The 23,891-nt window shown below is 31.8% G+C and overlaps 1 protein-coding gene across 2 annotated transcripts in view; it reads left to right on the top strand.

Annotated features, from left to right (window-relative positions):
- The window catches only part of VPS13B (vacuolar protein sorting 13 homolog B (yeast)), a 561,763-nt gene that overhangs the window by 255,813 nt on the left and 282,059 nt on the right, over positions 1-23,891 (top strand). For both annotated transcript variants that reach the window (XM_004679695.2, XM_004679696.2), the window contains exon 25: positions 11,531-11,734. In XM_004679695.2, coding sequence (XP_004679752.1) covers positions 11,531-11,734 — 204 coding nt within the window. The remainder of the gene's footprint in view (positions 1-11,530; positions 11,735-23,891) is intronic.

Raw genomic sequence — 23,891 nt, 5'->3', positions numbered from 1 at the left:
CAGACAAGGCTGAGAAAATAAAACACCAATATTGTGATGAATATTGATGCAATCACTCAATAACTCAGTTTAGCAAACCAACATCAACTATATATTAAAATGATTACACATAATGTGCATGTAGTATTCTGAGTATGCAGAGATGGTTCAAAATGTGAAAATAGGGCCCTCCCCCGTGATGCAGCAGATAGGAGCGCAGCACTGCAGCCTCCTTCAGTGCTAGTTCAGTCTACTCCCCAGAGGTGATCCACATGGTGCAGCAGATCTCTCCTGCTTCCCTGTACCTGCTGCTTCCCTCCGCAGTGTAATTCACAGATCTGCCTATTCTGCTCCCCTATTCTGCTCCCCGCTTTTTCTCTGGTGAATCCTCTCACCGCTCCTGAGCCTTTGGCCTGTACCCCAGTTCTGTATGAGTAAATAAATAATAAATTTTTTTTTAATGTGAAAACAAGTCATTGCAATAAGTCACTTCAACAAAAGCAAAGATAAAAATGATAGGGACATGTCAGTGGATACAGAGAAAGCTTTTGAGAAATTCAACATCCATTTATGATTAAGAAAAGAAACCCTCAATAAAATGGGGATAGAAGGAGTATATTTAACTATACTAAGTATACCTTAGATCTATCTAAGTGTATTTAAATATACTTAGATATGTCTAAGTATATACTTAAGTATTCTAAGTATGTAGAACTAAGTTAAAAAAAGTGAGTATTTTTTCTCAAACTTAGGTAAAAGACAAAAATGTCCACTTTCACCACCATTGTTTAACAGAGTATTGGAAGTCCTCAGAGCAGTAACACAAGAAAGAGAGAGAAGCAGAATCCAAATTGGAAAAGAAGCAAAATTCATTATTTGAAGACGAAATGTTATTATACATTAAAAACTCCAGTGATTTGTTATAGGTTACAACACCAATGTACAAAAATTTGTTGCCTTCTAATAGGCAAACAATAAATTAGAAGGGAAATAAATCATGAAAACAATCCTACTTATTGTAGCATCACACGGAATTAAGCACCTAGCAATGGACTTGACAAAGGAGGGTAAGTACTGTTCAAAATTGTAAGGTTTAATTAAAAGAAATAGAAGAAATCATGAAGAAATAAAAGAATAGTCTTTGCTCATAAATTAATAGAATTAACAGTATTCTAATGGTGATCTTACCCAAAGTAATATACAGATTCCATGCAATCTCTATCAAAATTTAAATGGCATTCTTCAAAGAACTAGAGCAGACATTACTGAAATATATATGAAACTACAAAAAAGACTCTGAATACCGAAAGCTAATTATGCAGAAATATATGTACATCATACATTCAATTTGGGTCTAATATCCAGTTTTCACAGAACCCAGTAAAAAAGAAATGAGCAGAAATTCTACGTAGATATTTCTACAAAGAAGACATACAGATATTCAGTACAGAAATTAAAAGTTGTTTATCATTACTCATCAGGGAAATGAAAAATCAAATACAAACCATTTCACATCTAGGAGAATATCCCATATCAAAGAGATGAGAAACTATAGTTCATGAAGATGTGGAGAAAAATGAACCTCTGTATGATATTGGTAGGAATATAGATTGGTTCAGCTCCTATGGAACCAGTGTGGGTTTCTCAAAACTTTAAAAATAGATCTCCCATGTAGTCCAGGAATTCTACTCCTAGGTATCAAAAGAATATAAAAACAGCAATGCAAAGGAATACATGCACTCCTAGTTTACTGTTACATTAATTAAATTGCCAGGTTATAGCAACCTTAGTGCTCAAATGAAGATGAGTGTCTAAGGATGATTTGATACACACACACACACACACACACACACAATGGAGCACTACTTAGCTATAAATATATATAAAATTTTGCCTTGTGGCACTACGTGGTTTCAACTGGAGGGGGCTGTGCCATGTGAATATGTCAGAAGGGGAAAAATAAATACTGATGATTGGAATATAGAATATTATGATTCATGTGGAATATAAGGAATAAAAAAATGAAAGCAAAACAAACTCTTTTAATCTGACTAATTTTGTTACCAGATTGGGGCCTAGAAAGCAAAGACAGGAGTGAGTTAAATGTATGTGATAGATGGTTATAAGTGTTTTGTGGTTGTTTGGTGTGCTTTCATTTGAGAAGGTGTGAACTTGTACTCTTAAAATGTATACAGTACTATAAACCAATGTTAGCTCAATAAAGGGGGGGGGGGGACCAACACAGCCAGAGGACAGACACATTAGTGTTTTATTTCTAAAGTGCTACTGGAAAAGAATTGTCAAGTCATAGAAATAAAAGTGTAAAATACAGGTTTTAGTGTATGCAAATAGAAGACAGCCAACAAAGTTAGTTGAGGATGACCTAACGAAACCTGTATGGTTGCCAGATTTCTACATATATTGTGAAATGTTACAATATAACAAGAAGGCTAGAAAGTGTTTGTATAAATTTTATATATTATAATCTCCTAAAACAACTAATTTAAAAATTGCAAAAATACCATAAATGAAGACAGAACACTAAGAAATATCACATAATCTAGAGATGTCGGGAAGTGTCAACAGACTTATAAAAAAGAAAATAGAAACTTACAAAAGATAAAATATTAGAGTAGTTCCAGCCTTATTAATGACTACATTAAATGTTGAGGATTTAAGCAAGAGTATAACCAGGAGTCAGTGAAGAGCTTTTTGCATATTTTCTAAGTTGTTAGACTGTAATTGCCGAATTAAATATCGGCAACTCAAAGGCTCATGTAATTACTATCTGACCCTTTGCAGAAAAGTTTGCTGACCTCCAATCCAACTACTCCAATTAAAAGACAAAGATTTATGGTGTAGTGGAAAAAAAGCAAGACTATCCTATTTATTGCCTAAAGGAGAAACACTCAAAATATAGAGAAGCAGGTAAATATACACGGAAAAATGCACTTTATAAATCGCATAAGACAGCTGAGCTTGCTTACTTTAGTATCAGATAATATAAATTTACAAAAAAGTATTGCCAGAGGTAAAGGGAATTGAAAAGAAAATGGATAAAACTAAAGGGAAAAATAGATAATTCTGTAATGATCTATAATGATAGTAGACAATTTTACCATCTCTCTCAGTGATTAATGAAACAACTATAGAAAAATATGTTACTGAAGACAAAAATATAGGGAAGTATTTATTGCAAAAATATTGGGAATTTTTATAACTTCTTTTCAAGGATTGATGAAACAACTAGATAAAAATAAAATATTAGGTGTATAATGTAGGAATAGCACTATACTTAAATATTATAACTATCAACAATGAAATATCCATTTTTTTCCCAGGTGTGTGTGGTCTCTCTATTTTTAAAAAGATTAAAATCAACGAAGTATATTACCTGATCAAATTAAATTAGAAATCAATAATAAATTAACTAGAGAGATTATAAACATCTGAACACAAAACACCATTCTAAATTTCTTATGAATCAAAGTTGTTTAGAAACCAGAAAATATTTTGATTGTATGACAATAGTAAATATAGATTAAGTCGTGTTTAGAGAGAAACATAGTTTTAGGTGCTCATATTATAAAGGTAGAGAGATCTTCAATCATCTACTTAGGTTCTACTTTGTTAATTAAGAAAGGAACAAGGTAAATTGAAAGTAAGTAAAAGGAATAAATAATAAAAATAAAATCAGTGATGATTGAAAGTATAAAGAAATCAAAATACAAAAATCACTAGTACCAGGAATAAAGGGGGAAGTTGCTATCACAAATCCTACAGTTTGTCTCCTGTGATAGAGAGTAAAAGATCCCCTGCCCAAATTGTGTTCAACATAAAGCTAGTACTAAATTATGAAAAACATTTCAACAACACACAAAAAATCAAAATATCATTAATGAAAAAAATGTAAAAATTCTTAAATATTAGCAAATCAAATATAACATTATGAAAAAGATTGACAAATAATGACAAAGCAGAGTTCATGTAGAATTCTACTCTAACAAGTTTAAGCCAATTCAAATAAGTGCTTTAATTCACAGAAATCGTTCAGTATAATACACCATGTTAACAAAAAAGAAAAATCATTATTTCAATGGATGCAGCTGAAATATTTGAAAAAAATTAGTGCTCATTTGAAATCAGGTTTCTCAACAAATTAGTAAAGTTTTGAAACTGATAAAGGACATATGAGAAACCAAATATCCATTTTATATTTAATGTGAAAATATTGATATGATTTCCACTGCTCTCAGGAAAAAGTTCAGAATGATTCACCAACTATTCTTTATCTTACTGGAAGTCCTAGTTATTGCAATAAATTGAAATAAATGAAAAATAAAGATAAGAAAAAGTAAAATGGTTCCTATTTGTGTGTGATAAAATGCTTTCTAGAAGATCTCAGAGGAATTAAAAAAAATTATAACCTTATTAGGGTAACAGGAGACAAAAGTAATGTATAAAAAACCCAGTTGTGTTTTCATCTACTAGCAGCAAGCAGTTGGATAATGGAATGAATTCATGTCCATTTACATTGATGCCATGAAACGTAAATAATCAAAGAAGACATTCAAGACTTCTTTGCTGAAAAACCACAAAGCATTGCAAGAGCTAGCTTACAGAATTCCTACTAGAGAGACATAGCTATTCATAGATTGGAAAGACTCAATATTGTTAAATGGTAGTTTTCCCTAAACTGATACTGTTACTGAACATAGGTTCAAAATCATTGGAAGATGCATTAAGATAGCAGAAACTGGAAATGTAGGAAAAGTACTTGCCATACATTTATCAAACTATTAACCCAGTATATTTAAGTGATCTTTTCTACTGATAACTTGACAGAATAGATAAAATAACAAAGAACAAGTAAAATCACATGAAGGCAGATAATGGGGTAAAAAGCTAAACAGACATTATACCACTTAAGAAATGTGTGTGTGTGTGTGTGTGTGTACACATGAGCGTGAGAAGGTGCTCAGTATTGTTACCAGAATAAAGCAAAATATGAAGAAGTCATGAAGTCTTCATGTTTAACAAAGCATGAAGAAGTCATACTGCTATATTTGTTAGATTCACTAAAATATAAAAGACAGTATGTGAATCAACTAGAATTCTTCATACACTGTTGGTAGAAATGCAAAAATTACATAATAACTTGAGAACACCTTGGAAATTTCTGAAAAATGTACTAGGAAGAAAATTTTTCTTGGAAAAAGTACAACACACAATTACCATATGTCTAGGCTATTTTCCCCTAAGTATTTCCTCAGAGAAACAAAAATATATCTTTACTCAGAGACTTACATGGATGTACTTAGCAGCTTTATTTATATAGCCAAAACCTGGATACAATGTAAATGTTCATTAACATGTGAATATCAAACAAATTATGGCCTAGTCATATATCATATACTCAGCTGTATAAAGGACTGAAATATTTATAAAATAAAGTATCATGGAACAATATCTTTTAGAATGAAGGATGCCAGGCAAAAAAATGAATACTTACTATAAAATTTCATTTTGATAAAATGTTACAAGATGTCAACCACTATGAAGTGATAGAAAGCAGGTTCATTGTTCCTTGGAGGCCGGATGAGAAGAGGGAAGGAGAGGTTAGTAAAAGTACATCAAAAAGGGATGTGAAAAGCCTTGAAGATCACAGAATTTTTAAAACCTCATATCTGTACTTAATAGTAGCACATTCCTACTTATAGCCTTATATGATTGGCAGGTAATTGTTACTTGGAATTGCCTAATAGAGATCTTATGCCTCAGGGACTTGTACATGACTGCAGCTTTGTAAGGTTTGTCCTGCTCTGCATGTTGTGAATACTCATATCCATCCAAGCTGAACATAAGTCTTAGTTAACTTGGGATTCCATTATTATTAGCCATTTTTATTTATTTTTTACCTTAAGATGCTCAATAATGTGATTTTTGTGGATTATAATCAAATGTAGTTCTGTGGTTAAACACTAAAACGAAGCTGTCTTTAGATACTCACCTTTGAAGCTAAGGTGAGATTTGATGTTCACCTTTTTGAAACTAAGCTCAGGTTTTATTACTTTAATACCTTGATACTAAGATTTGTCAACTCAACATATTTGCCTTATATTAAATACCAAGCTTGTATTTGGCTAGGTTTTTCCTTCTTCTGTATGCTTCTTCTGTTTGTCCTTGATACAATCATCTGGCTTACAGAGCCTCCTGGTTGCTGCTTACCAGATACCAACATTTTTTGTTTAAGAACTAAACCAAGGTTACATGCAGCTCGTGCCTTGAGAATCTTTTCTTATCTAAAATGTAATACTTAGATCTTCATGTAATTCTACTTCATCACCTCAAGAAATCCTTAATAAATTGTTCCAGTTAAAACTAAAGTTGACGACAAGATTGTTGGGGTGTGTGAGTGAGATTTTTATGAGATGTTTTTGAAAATACCCTTGAAGATCCTTGCTGGAATTAAACTGGTATTCCTTAAGGAAAATTAAGTCTTAAAGTACAGTATTTTGAAGAGTAAGTGTATGCAAAGTTGCTTAGGATTTAATACTCTCTTATGTGCTAGGTTAAGCTAAACTTTAGTGATACAACATGAGGCTCCCAATAAACCTCTTTCTTGTGAGTGATTGTCTTACCCTGTACTTCCAGATTCCCCCTGAGCTCTGTCAAAATTAAGGATGACTAGATTTTTGTTCCCAAGTGGATTTAGTAAATATTTATTGAATACTACATATAAGTCATAAGTGAGGGAAGCAAAGATGATAAGATAAAGGCATGGAGAATGTTGTGCTTACATACATCATAATCCAACTGTTGAAAGTTGTAGATAAAAAACAAATCTTGAAAATGTTATGAGAAAACTGCCACATTATGTAAAAGAGAATGAGGATTTTATTATCAGCTTCTCATAAGAAACTATAGAAGTCAGGAAAGCAGCATCTTTGAATTGTGAAAATAAAAATAAGAGACTCAAAATTTTAAAATGAAAATATTTATAAATGAAGAATAAAATAAAGATATTCATAAAGTAATTACCAGTAGAACTACACTACAAGAAGTCATAAAGGAAGTTCTTCCTGAAGGGAAATAAAACCAGATGTTTATCTTTTCAAATGTCTATTGGATTATAACAATTTATATTGCTTACATTGGCTTATATCTTCTTGTTTACTGATAAGATTGAGCAGTTTCTAATGTTGTTGGCTAGTCAATTTACTGTTTTATCAATTGAAAATTTATTTACCCAACTTGAAGTGCTCCTTTATACTCTGTAAATATAAACCCTGTATCTGTTATGTGACAATTTTCATTTAAACATGATGGCATCTTTTGCTAAAAACGATTTGTCTTAGTAACCAGTATCTGTATGTTTCATTTTCTGGGTGACCTACCCTATAAAAAAGAGTATCATGGACTACTTAAAATACAAACATCCCCATGTACTTGGGGTCCTGAAGTGTCTTTCACTATTTTTATTTTTTATTTAAAATTGATAACTAAAAGCGAACTGTTATCTTGTTAATGGCTGTTCATTATTCTATCTGGGAACAGATACAGACAGATTGTAACTGCCTCTTTACTTATTATTATTCATTCATTCATCCATCCATCCATTCATTTATTTATTGTGCCTTGGGCTTCTGTGAGATTCCAATAAAAACCGGTGTCCCTTTTCCCTAGAACAATGATGTGTAGACACTTAATTTTGAATATACTCTCAGGAGCCTTTTGTGGGTCTTTGATTGTAGCCAGCATATAAACTTCTCAATTATATTTTAGGGAAATAATTTCTAATTAAATGCTGTTCTTTTTTTTTTTTTCTGTTAGTGACATAAGGAGTGTTGACCATGTATGTCAATTTGCTTCATTATTGCTCAAATTGCAATTAGTGGGACATCAGATAATGTTATAGATCTCTGTGTCAACTATAGAAAACTAAGCTTCTCCGTTAGCATCTAGAACTCATTGTTTTTCAATATTTTTAGACGCTATAAGTATTTAGCCTTGTTTTTGTTCCTGGGAGTGGTTTCTATCAACCTTGCCTTTTATCTTAACTGTAATATACCAGAGTTACCCAATCTTCTTTAATGTCTTTAAGAATGACACATTAAAGGAATCTGTGAAATCCTCTTTAATAAAATTTCAGTTTTGCCTCAGCCAACATGTTGATATATTTCTCTTCCGATAGGGCATTCTCAGGAACATAGAACTATCTTTGCAATTTTGGATTTGTGAAGCTACAAAAGAACAAGTTTTATGCTCTTTTCTTACTGATTTACTTAGTTATTTTTTCTGTAATTTATGTTTACTTTCATTAAAGCAATGTAATGCGGATTACTGAGAGCATTGGTATTGATTGCAGTCAAAAACCGAATATGTGTTTTGTAAACTCATTCATTTTTAATTTTTCCCAAATCCTGACTTATATTTTTATCTTAAGCAAAATTAGATGAAGTGGTGTAATGACCTATATAAAAAGGGGTTTTTTTTGCAAGACATTTTTCTTTTGAAATTCAGATTCAAAACCATCTACATTCCAAATTTTCAGAATAGACTAAAAATCAAATAGTGAAATAAAATAATCTTTATAAATTTAGATTAACTTAGAATTCTTTGCACTGACCAATATATCAATAATTACTTGTTGGAATCCCATTCACCTTCTCTTTCCATTGATAATTAAACCATAGTTATAACCATGTTTTTTCTTATTTTCTACTGATGATTAATGTACTACCTGAATTGATCTCATAACACTTTGCAAAACAAGTTCTTTGTCCCTAATCGAATATAGTTTTCATTCCCCTTCTGCCCTGTCTTGATCATTTTTAGCTCTTGATTTTGCTTCTTTTGCTTTTGCTCTATGACTGAAATGGTTTTTTATACTCCCTTAGTGCTGTGTATCCTACAGGAATGCCTCAATTAGATGTTTTTGTATTCTTTCCCATCTAACTAGGTTTATTTTCTGATTAAGTGAGAAAACAATAAGATGTTACATAGTGTTTGTTAGTCATTCAGTATTTGATACTCATTGTATTATTGATATTCAGTCACCTTCATACATAATCTATGTATTAAAGCTTCTTCACATAGTTCTTATTTCTTACAGACTTTTAAAAAGTTTTATTGGAATAGACTTAAGTAAAAGTAACTACACAAAGTTTGGTTATCTGATTTGATAAAGTTTGGCATTTCTATACCCATAATAATATCCCTACAATTAAAGATAATCCATCATCCTCAATAGTTTCTTTGTGCCATTTATTCTTTCCCTAGTCTAAGTCCACCAGTGATTTTGTCATCATAAATTAACTTTCATTTGCTAGGATTCTATATAAATGGAATCATATGGTTGTATTCATTTCCTCTCTATAACTACCTTCACGTTGGTGAATTATGTATTTATTTATAATAATATAATACTTTATTTTTCTATCACTTTGTGCATTTTTCCATCTCAGTTGTAATTCCCTTGGGCTTCCCATCACCAAACCACCCATGTGCCATCAACTTTGGTAAATTATTTTGAGATCCATCATATTTTCACATGAATCCATACTTTATTTCTTTGTCTCATTCTGTATTACAGATTTTTTCATTTACTTATTGATAATTTTTTCAGTCTTTTCCTAATTTTTAAGCTATTACAATTAAAACTGTTAACGAGCATTTATATACACTCTCTGTGGGAACATAGAATTTAATTTCTTAGGGAAATGGGTGAAATTGATAGGCCACATGGCAGGTTTATGTCTTTGTCAGAATTGCCAAACAGCATCCTCCATTTTACATTCCCATCATTAAATAAAGAATTTCAGTTACTCCATTTCATCACCAATACTTGGTATGGTTAACCTTTTTTAACTTAAGCTTTACATAGTCGAGTCATTATAATTCATTTGTAGCTTAATTGACATAGTTTTTAGTACAACTTGAAAGGTAAATGTTCAATATTTTTTATATTTTGTTTTAACCTCTTCATTTGGAAAGTCTGAATTCTGTGAGAGCAACACTCTTGCAAATAAAAATATGTGAGTTTATTTAGGGGTTTACTTGACAGGTTTATATACTCGGTGTACTTGGTGACATTCATATGTTATTACTTAATGGTAATAGTTAAATAAAACCTAAGTATGACAATAAAAACAGTATCAGCGCTCTTAGGTAAATTAACCTTTGTCCTTTTAGAACTATTTAAAACCTGTTTTTTTGTTTGTTTATGCTTTTCTTACTTGTCAGTTCGAATTGTTTAGGGAAATATAAAATCTTTTTAAAGATTTTGGTTTACAACAAAATTATTTCATTTTATATTGAATCATTAGATTCATGATTATGAAGGAAAAATAATTTGAACTTGTTTTTCTATGAAGTGTTTTATAAGATCTCTAGCCATTAGATTACTTTTTGTTAATAAAAACAGCTATAACCTGAGATTTGAGCATTCATCACACACAAAACAGGAGGAAACTATAAGCCAAGTACTGTTTTATATCAAATAAGGATTGACAGTAGTGTTTTTACGCATCTGTTCTGCCCACATAAGAAGTCAGCTTTATCATCTGAATGTGTCCTGGGGCTGAAACTTCTTATAAATATGAGAATTTTGCTTTTTTTTTTTTCCCCTGTGGCAAGCAGAATATGGTATCCAGCTGTGGATTTGCTTATATATTGTGATTCCATTTTTTTCCCTGGGCTTGTTTTATACAGTATATGGCAATATGTTGTCATACAAATTCCATGATTAATGCTTATTTATGAAATCTTGTGTAAATATCTTAGAACCTGGTCAAACAATGTACAAGTTAAACAGTTTTTCCTCTGAATATGGGAATGACAAATCTGAGGGGAAACGTAGGCTGGATAGTTTTTTTTTTTATCTGTAGAAAACTCTCATATGTAACATTTTCTTTTTACTATTCTCTATCATTCCTTTACACTTTATTTTATTGGGCAAGAAATCTAGTTTCAGATTCATTCCTCAGAAAAGTAGGGAAAATTTAGATGTGGAAATTCAGTAGTAAGAATGATAATTATTTCAAATATTACTAATTAATCACATGTATTAGGATTATTTGATTTATAATTTTGATCCTTCCCTCTGTTTAAGAAGCATTTATTTATGTTTATATAAAAAAGTTATCCATAAGTAGCTGTTATGTTAGCATTATTTTCCAATGAAAATATTTAATCACTTCTAAAATATCTCACTTGTGGCTCAAGTGTGAATAAATCCATTATCCCTGTTTCAAATTCAGATCACTATAAATGCTTAAAACCATACATTTATTGAATGAATGATTTTTCCCTTCATATCTTACCAGAATCATAATGTCATGGTAAAATATATATGTATAATTATACAATATATAGTACATAGTAAAGATATATCAGAGGTAGGTATACAATATACACTAACATGTTAGTAGGTTCTTATTTAATAAGTACTTGTTTCTCTGGCTTGTTTTAATTTTCCCATATTTAGTATTACAGTGAGTTTTGCCTAGAAGCTAAAAGACATTTTTTTCCCCTTTTGTTTTCTTTTCAGGTGCAACTTTTATATGAACTTACAGATACCATGAATAAGGTCTGGCATAAGATTCAGAAGAGGGGTAATTTCAGTCCTCCTTCAGCTTCTTCAGAAGCTATGGTTGGGCCTATGCCTAGTTCTCCAGTTAGAAGTAGTATAGGCACAGCTCCTCCAGATACTAGTACATGCAGCCCATCTGCTGATGTTGGAACTACCACTGAGGTAAGTATTTCTGAAAAATTCTAAGTGAAGGGTGATAAATAGCACACATTTTCATTTAAGACTTGAGAATGATGATGGACTCACCTCTGTGAAAGCTGTGTTAGCAGTGAATATATATTTATTAGTCCTTTTAGACGAAATATTTTAATAACTTTCATTTGTTGGTATGGAAAGGCTAGTTCAGAACAGTAGTTTTTTTTATGTGGTAAAAACTGAGATATTGTCAAGGTATGCTTCCTCAGAAGTATGGAAACTTAGAAGCTGATTGAAGAGGTAGATCCTGCTCCTCTTCCATCTCTGTCCTGTTTTAAACTAGTGTTGTCTTTTGACTAGTTCCTTTTAATTTTAAGGCCAAGCTCTTCTTCCTTCTGATTATAAAAGTATTTGATAGCTTAATCTCAACATGTTAGTCCCTTCTTTTTATAAAAAAAAAAATCTTAAAATACTGCCTTTGTGGCCCTCCCTGGTGGTGCAGTGGGTTAAAGCACAGCACAAAGAAGCTAAAGCCTCTTCTGCATGAGTTCGATTCCCGCTTGCCCCGGAGTTTCCATATGTTGTGGAGACCTCTCCTGACCCGCCCGCTGCTCCCCTCAGCAGTGTACTTCGTCAATCTGCCTGTTCTGCTCCCCACTCTGTCTCTGGTGAAGCCTCTCGTCGCCCCTGAGCTTCTGGCCTGTACCCCAGTTCTGTATGCACAAATAAATAAATCTTTAAAAAAAAACAAAATACTCCCTTTGCTATCCTGAAATAAAAATGAAAATAATGTAACTATCAATGCATAGGTATATTTTAAAAATATAGAGAATGTACATATAAATTAAGGTACAGTTACATATTTCACTATACAACAGATTAGAAATGACTACATTAGGAGATATAATGAAGTAGGCAGATATATATAGTTCCTGTGAATGCAATTGAAACAAATAGACTTACGTACTTCTGTATTAAATACCACAAGGGATATTGTTGGTGAAGTGAATTTCTGAAACAGTGGTCACTCTGTAAAGTTTCAAACTTCAATCTTTTCAGTTAGTTGCATTTCTGGAAATCTTGGCATATATAAAATCATGTAGAAAATGCCAGAAAATACATTGTTTAGAATTAAAGCAGAATACAATTTTATAGCTTAAGAGCAGAATTTTCACCTACATGATTTTCTATGTGATATTTTTTAGAATTATCCTGTTCATCACAGGACCTTTACTCCTAACTCTTCATTTTCAAATGCCTGTAGTTATTATCCAACATTGAGTCAGCCAGAAATACAGTAATTATTTCTAAAACAGCACCAAAAGGATAGAACTTTTACCAGAGGATTACTGTAATAGATAGAGGTAGAAGTTTTTGTTTTTTATAAAGATACCATTTCCTCTGGAAACAAAACCATTGGCAGGTTATAGAATGGGAGAAAGAGTCAAGTAAAAAGTGTGTTACACTTTTCCTTACAAATTACTGGAAGCAAACAAGCTAGTTGTTAAAGGGGTAACTTATTGGTACTTGCCTCCAACCTTAAATACATGTTGGAATACACACAAAATCAACTTATTCTCATTAAACTTTTTTTTTTTTAAGATTTATTTTTGCATACAGAAGTGGGATACAGGCCAGAGGTGCAGGGGCATGAGAGGATTCACCAGAGATGGAGCGGGGAGTAGAATAGGTAGAACTGAAGAACACTGCTGAGGGAGGCAGTGGGCAGGTCAGGAGAGGTCTTCTGCGCCATGTGGATCACTTCCTGGGCAGGGATTGAACTCAGGGATTGAACAAGTGTGATATTTGAGCTTCTTAGTGCTCTGCTTTAATCCGCTGCACCACCAGGGAGGGCCCCTTTTCATTAAACTTTTAAGAAATGTATTGACCTAAATATTAGAATTACTTTCTTCTCCCTCTCCGGTCAAGCTTAAATGTAGAAATTAGAAATGTGCTCTTACAAAGTCAGTGGAGTACATCCCTTCTAGGAGAAAAGCAGGGAATTCTTTGTTAAAGGTTCATAATGTTGTTACAATACAAAAGTGTTTATAGTAACCAGAAGTAACTTTATTGAATGTAATAATTTCTAACCTTTTTGTTTTTTTTAATTGAGATAATGGTAGTTTATATTATTTCCTTTATGCCGGGAGTATGGGTTAACCCCCTTTATATAGTAATATGGTTATTACTATGGGATACTCACAATCAAAACACCCATAGGCAACCCCCATAGTCCATTATGCTTCCTCTCCACCTAGTTTGTAACTTTCCCTCTCCCTCTCTGGATTCCCCTTTTCTATAGTTAGTTTCCAGGTGTCCAGTTTTAAGTTTGGCTTTATCTGATGCTTTGGTTTCTCTACACTACACCTAATTGTGAAATTATCTTTCCATGTAAATCCACTAAATGTGGGATTTATCTTTCTCCTTCTGTCTTATTTCACTCACCACCATCTTCTTCCAACTCTATCCATTGTTCTACAAATGGCATCAGTTTGTCCTTTTTGATTGCTAAGTAGTATTCCAGAGACCCCTTTGCATTGCCTGCATATTGACCGTGCAGAGAATATATTTTTTGAAATATTTTGATAGTGTAATCAAAGTTTCAGGTGAGAAATTACTGGACAAGGATATTATAAGTGAAACTGGTAAGTTAAATGTTGGAGACATTTCAGTGACAAAATGAGAGTGTTTTATTAAACATTTGTTTGTTAAGAATTCTCACTGTACTGACAAGACAAACATAACTACTTATTTTAGGAGTGCTCTTGAAAAATATTGCAACTCCAGAAAAGTGAGAATTCATGTTAATTGGATGCATCTATTTGTCATATATCTAGGGACCACAATTCACAAAAAATAAAGTATGAATTGTATATACTTTAGAATTATTATGTGTCCAACCCACATAAAAGGACATGATGACCCTGATGGAGATGTAGTAGAAATGAATATGCAGTATGATTATAGAAGAATGTAATCTGTGGGTATTTTCAGAAGAGGTCACCTTTGAATTGGATTTTAAAAAAATGAAATAAGTCATTGGTAATGTTTTTATTTTTGTAGGTATGCAATAAATATGATAAGACTCAAAGACTGTTATCTTTATTAGCTAGAGTGAGAGAGTTAAAAAAGAGAAAGATTAACAGAGCCAGAAATGCTCTCAATAACATAAAAAAGATTCTGATTTCAAGAATTATTCCTTTAGGATTATAATTATTTAAAATAGGACTATTAAGGGTTTTTTTATGATGGAGTTATGAAGATAAGTAACAAATATACTCTTAGTGGATGTTGTGTGTGAAAATAAATCTGAATGTGAATCTTAATGCAAAATATCCATTTATTAATATTCAAGAAAGACTAAAGCAGCTTACAGAAGGTAACAGAGGTATGTGGGAAGAAAAACAAACATGTTCAAATTAAACCCTCTTATCTTGTGTATATAAAATGGTTATAAAAAGAGGTGAGTGATTCTAATAAAGATTTGAAACTCACTATCACTTAGGAAACTTTTCTCATATAAATTATCTTAAAATAATTTAGCTGCTTTTTTTTCCACGAAAGGTGGGAAAATTTTCTTGAGGACTAGTAGGATATGATAATCAAATGTTGAAAATGTGATTTCATTTACCTTACAACTTAGCAGGAGTTGTTTGTGTGTTGAATTACGTTATATTTAACTTCTTTTCTAACTCTCAAAATATTTGTGTGGAAATTAACAATATATGTATCAGAGTTTAAATTTACCACTTTAAAAATAAGCTGATAAATAATGACAAAGAAAATTGAGTATTTTGTGTGTGTAAATGTTTTATCTATGACTCAAACTGTCAGTCAGTCATTCAGGATTCAAATTTGTGTCTGTGCTTTCACTTGTAATTTTCCTTTGTTTATAGTGCTGCTAAAGCTGTGTTTCATGACCTTTGTAATATTTGTTCCCTTTAAATTTTAACATAAAAGGCATATTGCTGTGATCCTTTGAACTCCCATGAAAAATACTTCTGCAATTTTAAAACATTTACCTGTTTATATAGTGTGTTAATTACTGAATGGAATTACAGCCTGTTCTTGTAAGAAGTTACTTAAAGAAGGATGACAACTGGGGAGAAGGAGCAAAGAGAGAGAGAATATATTTTGTTTTAATCCATAAGAAGCCTTATGTATATTCAGACTAGTCATTTCTGTGTAGTTGTACGTCCTTTTGCTTCTCTTGGTAAGCACTGTCCTAATAAGCATTTAATTAAAAGAAGATACTCTGTGAACAATGCTATCATGTAAACATAGGACTTAGAAGATTTAAATATATGGTATATATTTTGGACATAGTTATAATAGTGCTTTCTTATCCTTTGTCATGTCATTGTATATAGAGAAAGTCATTTATTTATAGAATAATTAGGAAAAGCTCTAAGTCACTGAAGACTACTTATCTCAAACCCTATCCAGAGATTTTGAGGTCAAGGCATACATGTCTCATCATAGTTGTGCCACATACTATGGTGTCTCAGCACCCTAGTTAGAAAGTTCTGACTTTATAATGCTTCTTTGATAAATATATTCTTAATATTTTTATTGCTGCCCCATTAACAGTGCTGATGAATTGAAATATAAGTGTTGAAATTATTTTATAATTATATCTTCCCCCATTATAACATAGTCATCTTTTAACAAAATGGGACTACTGCAGTATATCATTTAATTAATGTGGTGGAGTCTTTTTCATGTGGTTAGGATTAAGAAAATTAAAAATTAAACTAAAATGGCATAATTATTTAACCATAATGATTTGAGAAAACTGTTAATAAGTAGATTTTTCTTATTATGGAATATATGACTGACTACTAATTAATTCTGTGACCAAGTAATATTCCATTTATCTTTGATCTGTTGATATATATGTGAACATGAGTATCCAAGGCTTGATTAACTTTTAGTGAAGTAGCTTTTCCATGAAGAAATCATATGCATATTTTATGACATGTACCTGACTATTCATTTCAAATCAAATTCCAGAAATGGTATTTTCATTTTTCTTTACTTATTGAAAATGTTGATAACATAGTTATTTGATATAAAATGTGGAATGGAGGGAGGGGAGAAAGTAAATCCATATCTTAAAAGATACTTTATTCAGTACAGACTCAGAAAAGCACATTCCTGTTATTTTTATATGATTTGTTTAGTGTTAGCATTTAAATAGTCTCAAATTGTATTGGCATTTAATAGTATCACGAATGTACTAAAACATATTTAAAAGTCTTGGCAGAGAATGTGGGTACCAAAGGGAAAATTAGAGTAGTATGTTTAATTTCCATAGTAACCCTTCAAACAAGAAAAAAACAATATTGGTGATTTATTTTCTCTAAGGTATATATATATTCTTCCTGGAACAAACTTGCTAAACTGGGTGCTACTTCCTTACTCATTGTCATAGATTCTCTCTTTAGTCATCCCTAAAAATTGTCTCTTAGACTTTAGTGTAAAAATTTTGATTTTGGCACCTGAGCAAAGATGTTTCCTTTAATTCAGTCATCCTTTAAACAAATACTGTTACAAAGATCATTTAGATCAGCAACTCCATTTTATATATTAGGAAATTGAAACAGTAACTTAAAGTTAGTGACACACAAAGTAGGATCAGCTCATCTTAGCATGATTCTAAGTTAATGGAATTTATAGAAGAGACTTGTGTTAGACAATTTGAGCTTTTATCTGTGCAGTGTTACCTTTTCCAACATCATATTATTTAACCTTTATATCTACTTTAATCTTCTGATCTGATGACATTGTTTGCTTTGCCAATGTGAAGGTGATTTTGCAGTTCTGAAATAAATTCACCTTGGATCTGGGTCCTTCTTATATATTGCTGGATTGTGTTTGCTAATATTTTATTTAGTGTTTTGGGACTAATGGTCATTAGTTTAACATTTTAATCTCTTAATATTCATGTTTTATTATCAATATTAGATTGTCTTTATAAATCATATAATAAATATTTCATCTTATTCGCCTCTCTAAAAAAAGTAGGCAATTCACATGAAATAATCCGTCACTCTGTTATCCCCATGATAGCCAACAAGTTAATCCTAACTAAAAAGGAACTTGGGTGTAATACCTATCATATCTAAATTGGAGCATGTTGTTTTGATAGAAAACTTTAATTTCTGACTTAAAATATTATTAGCAGCCCTCCCTGGTGACACAGTGGGTTAAAGCACAGCACTAAGAAGCTAAAGCCACTTCAGCATGAGTTCGAGCCCCATCCTGGAGGTGATCCACATGGCATGGCATATTTCTCCTGACATGCCCGCTGCTTCCCTCAGCAGTGTTTTTCATCATGTCAGCCTGCTCTGCTCCCCAGTCTATTTCAGGTGAAACCTCTCATTGCCCCTGCACCTCTGGCCTGTACCCCAGTTCTGTATGCATAAAAAAAATCTATAAAAAAAAGATTATTAGAAAAATGAGATAGTTGACAAAGGGAATTAATACAATTATTGAAAAAGGAAACATACAGAACTGTTACCTTTTCCAACATCTGTATTACTGTATCCCCAGAAAATGAATTTTATATTGCTCATTGTTTTAAAGAAAAAATGACAGAGATTAGATTCACTAGATTAGTCTAGTGAATCAATTTAGAGCAAATAAAACAAATTTATTGTAAATGGAAACAAATATTTTTTGTTAGTAAAAAAAATGGTATTTTATGTCCTGTTTAGCGTTACATCAAATTTTCATGGTAGTAAAAATATACATAGCATAAAATTAACCATCTTTAATGTCCATTTGTAGTATTAAGTACATTAATGTTTCTTGTAGAGTTATTGCCATCATTCATCTCCAAAACTTACCCAACTGAAATTCTCTAGCCACTAAATATTATTTTAGCACCATAATATTAAGTCTCTGGTCTAAAAATTGGAAATCTTTACTTTTTATTTGCATCTCTTGTAATTTCTCTTGGAAATATTTTGCAATTTGAGTATACAAGTATTTCATATCCTTTATTACATTTATTTTTATTTTACTAATTTATGCTATTAGTAGAGTTATTACATCAATTTCTGGTTGTTCACCATTTGATGTAGAAAATACAACTGATTTTTGTGTATTCTGAAACTTTGCTGAATTAATTTATTAGTTTTGTTGACTACTGAAGTTTTTCTACATATGTCATTTGTCTATGAGAAGAGAATTTTATTTCTTCCTTTCTTTGCCCTTAGAGTAACTGATAATATTTGGGGGAAGAATATATGTATAAACACAGAGTCCAGAATGCTATCTTCTGATATATAGTCATAGCAGAACTCAAAGTGAAATAGGACTTAAATCTGTATATCAAAATAATTACTGTATTTCACCTAGCTAAGACTGTTAGAAATTTGTCTTCAAGTAAAGTTCAAGAAAGTGAAGCATTATATAATTACATTCATTATAATTTTTTAAAAAGATTTATTTATGCATACAGAACTGGGGTACAGACCAGAGGTGGAGGGGCGTGAAAGGATTCACCAGAGACAGAATGGGAAGCAGAACAGGCCAACTGACGAAGTAGAGGGGAGCAGTGGGCAGGTCAGGAGAGGTCTGCAGTGCCATGTGATCACCTCCGGGGCAGGGATTGAACTCATGCAGAAGTGGCTTTAGCTTCTCAGTGCTGTGCTTTAACTCGCTGTGCCATCAGGGAGGGCATTATAATTTTTGTGACATTTTACCTACAGGACATTCTAGCAAAAATAGTTGTCTTTGAAAGCACTACCTTTTGATGACTTGTTTTCATAATAAACTAGGTAAATATATGAACACCTACATAAATACCTGCTAATCTACACACTATTTTTATTTATGGGTAAATTCATAGTCTGTTGGACCATTGGAAGCTGCCAGTTACATGAAATGACATTTTGAACTTCTGGATCTTCATAAAGATGATAAAGAAATGACATTAGTATGGGTGACTGTATTGTACTGTTGAAATTAAAATCCTCCTGCTGAATTTTTATTTTAGGCAAACTATTTGGCTTTTTTTTCTTTTTAACTTTAGCTTTCTTATATATAATGTGTACAAGATGTGTATTGTTTTTAATTGTGCTCTTTTTTTACTCACAGCAGTGATAGAAATTATTTTAAAGCTTTAGAAAAAATGTAAAATGCTGAACAAATGAATACTGATTTACAGCTTACCCTAAAATTAAAAAATAAATAATTGACATATGATGTATTAACCTCCATGTTTGGAAGCTTAGGATCATCACAAAATTTTACTTGCATTCTTTATTTTCCTGTGTATTAACATTGTTTGTATCTATCTAGTTCTCAAAAAATAACCCAAAATCTAGCATTAAGTGATTGATTTCTTGATAACCAATAATTGTTTGAAATTCACTTATTATCCATTAACAAAAGCAAACTTTACACCCAGGGGTTTTTGGTAATCAACTGCAGTAACAAAACTACTATCAGTTTTATTAGTTATTCAAGTTTAGTTAATGTAAGATAATCTTCCTTGTGTCATTATTCCAAACAACCTGTTAGACTGTAAATTTAGTTCGAGCTTTTTCTCCATTGGTATTTTAAGAATAGGGTCCCTGAAGGGAAGGTTAGGGTGGAAGCAGAAAGGGGACAGGGAACCCCATTGGGTTATGGAGGAGTTTTACTAGGACTTTATGTTGTGGTATGAATACACAGGAACCTATCTTCTAAAACATGCGTTCTAAATCAGTAAGCATAATTAAAAAATAATAAAATAGCAAAATAGAATGCATCATAATAATTTTAACATCCCTCCTGAAAAATAAACTTATGCCATTTATCTTAAAATGGCCTTATCATCAATATTTAGTGAGAAACTTGTTAAAAATGTGGAAATCTTAGCATTTCATTTACCTGATTAATTAAAATCTGTTGAAAATATGAAGATAAAATAACAGAACATCAGAAGAGGGTGAGGGCTACTATTTTATTTTAGAAGTTACATACTGATTAACAAATATTTTGTTTGTAATATTTTAGCATTCTTGATTTTTATGGGTTTTTTAAATTCAAATAGTTTTATGTATAAGTCAAGCCTATTAATCTGAGGTCACTTTGTATTTGTTGCACTTACTTATATCAGTCCTGTATTTGGGAGTGATTTTGATATTGTTTTAAGTTTCTAATTAATATTTGTGTTCAAAGAAATCAAAAAAATTTAAAACATTTATCATTTCAAGTATTGTTTTTCTTGCTGTGTTGGGCCAAAAATATTTAAAATTGACTACAAATTTACTGTAAATGAATTTAATTTTAGAAATCATATTCTAACATTTGTTTTATTAAGAGAAGTATTTGGTCCTTCGGTGATTTATGCTTTAAGCTATGAGTAATTTTCATATTGATTTGATGATAGGCAGCACCATACTTTTCAGTAACTATAGCTCTGACTTCCTGAATATTAATCTGTGTGGTGAGAAAATGTGAGAGTCTTAACTAAACAGTTCATCATTACCCCTACCCTTCTATTGAAGTAGTGAGAGAGAAGATACCAGATAGCACAGCAGGTCACTTGTTACTGTTGACTTAAATACAAACAGTGGTGGAAGTGTTTAGCCCTGTGGGAAGTCTTGTTATTGAACAAGAACTCTGGAGTTATTTTGATAAGGAGAATAGCCGCAATGTGGCCAAAATCGTGATCATTCCCGGAGCTCTAACATGGGCCAAGGATGAAGGACTGAAGTATTTGCTCTTCCAGATGAGCAAAGATAAATTTAGCAAGGAAAATAAACGTAGTATTTTGGTCAATTTGTAGCAAAATTGTTAAAAAAATGTTGAACTGTATATTTTACAATTTGGCTAAAGGAGGTGTGGGAAAATAGTTCAACATCTACAATCCTGGCTCCCTTTTTGGTATAGATTTGGAAATAGAGCAGAAAATTAATGCATAAACATACTTAACAATACCACACCAAATGTTACATCCAAAATGAAAATTGAAACTGCATGACGAGGGAGAGCAGAACTTCTCAGGAGTGCTTATTCTTTATTAAATTTAAAGCTGCGGGGCTTTTTTTATTTTTTATTTTTTAGCATTCTTATTTAATATAACCAGTAGTGTTAACAACCAAGGTCTCATTGATTTAAGTTAATTCTTTTCTGCAATTTCCATTCTTGGGATTATGATGTTCTGATGGAGCGAAAATTTTATTTATGAGTGTTCCTGCTCCAAGAACCTAATTCATAAAGAAAGACACATTGATTACATTATGTTGTCTTTTATTGAATTTGACTTTGTAAAATGCATCCTATTCTGGGATTACTTCGTGCTTTTCATTAGATGTTGTGTTACTTTAGATGGCTAACCAAAAACCTGCATTTTTTATGACTTCTCAAACTCTGGAAATTTCAATTATAGCATATTTAGAGCCACTTATTTTAGAGAAGCATTTATATAAAAACATCATAAACATTGAGCTATTTGCTTGATGTAATTGGAACAAGGAATGACTTTATTATCTTTAGGTTTAACTCTATAATTTTCTGTCACAGTAAATCACAGGACACTATAGCTTGCTGTGCGTGGTGCCTATGTTCCAACAATAAACACTTGCTTGTTGTTTTGGGAAAATCATCCCCATTTGGTCTCCTTCTGGGAATTCAAGAAAATTAAGTTTTCTTCTGATTAACGAATATTGTAAAACTGAGGTTAAGGTGAAAACTTCATGCAGGAACTGAATATACCCTTGTCTCAGTGGCCTGTGGGTGGTAATGAAAACAGGTTATTAAAATTTTGTTTTATGTGAGGTTGTACTTATTTGACCTACTTTTGGATTCCAAATCAATAATGACTAAGAGACTAGTGGCTCCTGCTCTCTATGGTGTGTTATCTTCCATTAAATATTTAAAGAACTTTTTTTGTTTTGACCATTGACTTAATCATGATTCCGTTGTCAACAAATGAACATTTTGAAAATGAAAAGCGAAAGTGGAAGATATATAACAAGTGAAAATATTCCGAAATAAATGGCAAAATGAAAAAATCACAAGGATCTAGTACTAAATTCTGTTAAGAATGAGTGTATAGTTTTAAAGTCATGGTTCAACTTGATGGTGATAGTTATGGCTGCTGTTTATGAGTGGTTTATAATATGTAATTTCTCTGTGTTCATTTTTAAAGTTTAATCTTAATAATCCAGTGAGATAAATGTTATGATAATAACTATCTTTTGCAGAAGAGGAAACAATTTCTGAGGGATTACATCATATGACTAGTGCCTGAAGTCATTAGCCTAGTCAGCCATGCTGCCTACCAGACTGAGCTAAAGTATATGTAACTAATGTTTAGATGTACCTGTCTTTTAAACAAAGAAACATTTATAGTGTATTTGATCAGTTCTTAGAGAATGGATTTAGGTTCCAGAGTTTTTGTTTTTAATAGTTTAAATGATTTTGGACTAAAAAATTCCAAACACTTGGTAGCTTATCTTTAAAGAGCAGAATATATCAGTGAGTGGTCACTGTCCCTAGCAGCATTTGTTTCTGCCTTTGAGACCGAAGCTATATAACTCCAAACCAGGATTAATTTTTCTCCAGGCCACTAAAATTTGCTGAAAAGATTCAAAAAAAACCAAACAACCCCTCCCCCCTCCCCACAACCTTTTATAGTAAGTTTGTTTCTTTGTTTTAAATTAAGGTCAAATTTTGTTCATAAGATTGTATGTGATTGAGAAACATAGGATACTACTTCTTTGATGTGTATGCTATTATACCACACCCACCACAAATGCATCCACAGTGGTCATAGTAGTCCATTGTACCCGCTCCTACTTTGGTTCTCTACCTATGATTTTCATGCTCTATCACCTTCACTGCCTCACTTTGCAGTCAAATTTCTAGGATTTGTTTTTAGTTTGGTCTTATCTGACTGATTTTCTTTACTTTACCTATGTATTAAACCTTCTAGTATGTGTCTCTCATTTTGATTTCTGTTAGCATAATCCCCTCCAGGTCCATCCAGGTTGCCATAAATCTCAGTAGTTCATCTTTCTTAGAGCTCACTAGTATTCCATTGTGTGTGTGTGTGTTTATGTGTGTGTGTGTGTTTGCACGTGTACCACATTTATCTACTCATCTGTCCTGGAACATCTAGGTTGATTCCATAACTTGGTTACTGTAAAATAGTATTGCAGTGAACATAGAAATGAATATCTCT

Source organism: Condylura cristata, unplaced genomic scaffold, assembly GCF_000260355.1.
Source record: "Condylura cristata isolate star-nosed mole 26May11 unplaced genomic scaffold, ConCri1.0 scaffold00009, whole genome shotgun sequence".
Classification (NCBI taxonomy): Eukaryota; Metazoa; Chordata; class Mammalia; order Eulipotyphla; family Talpidae; genus Condylura; species Condylura cristata.
The sequence above is the reverse complement of the archived record's forward strand: the minus strand, read 5'-3'. Positions and strand labels throughout refer to the sequence as shown.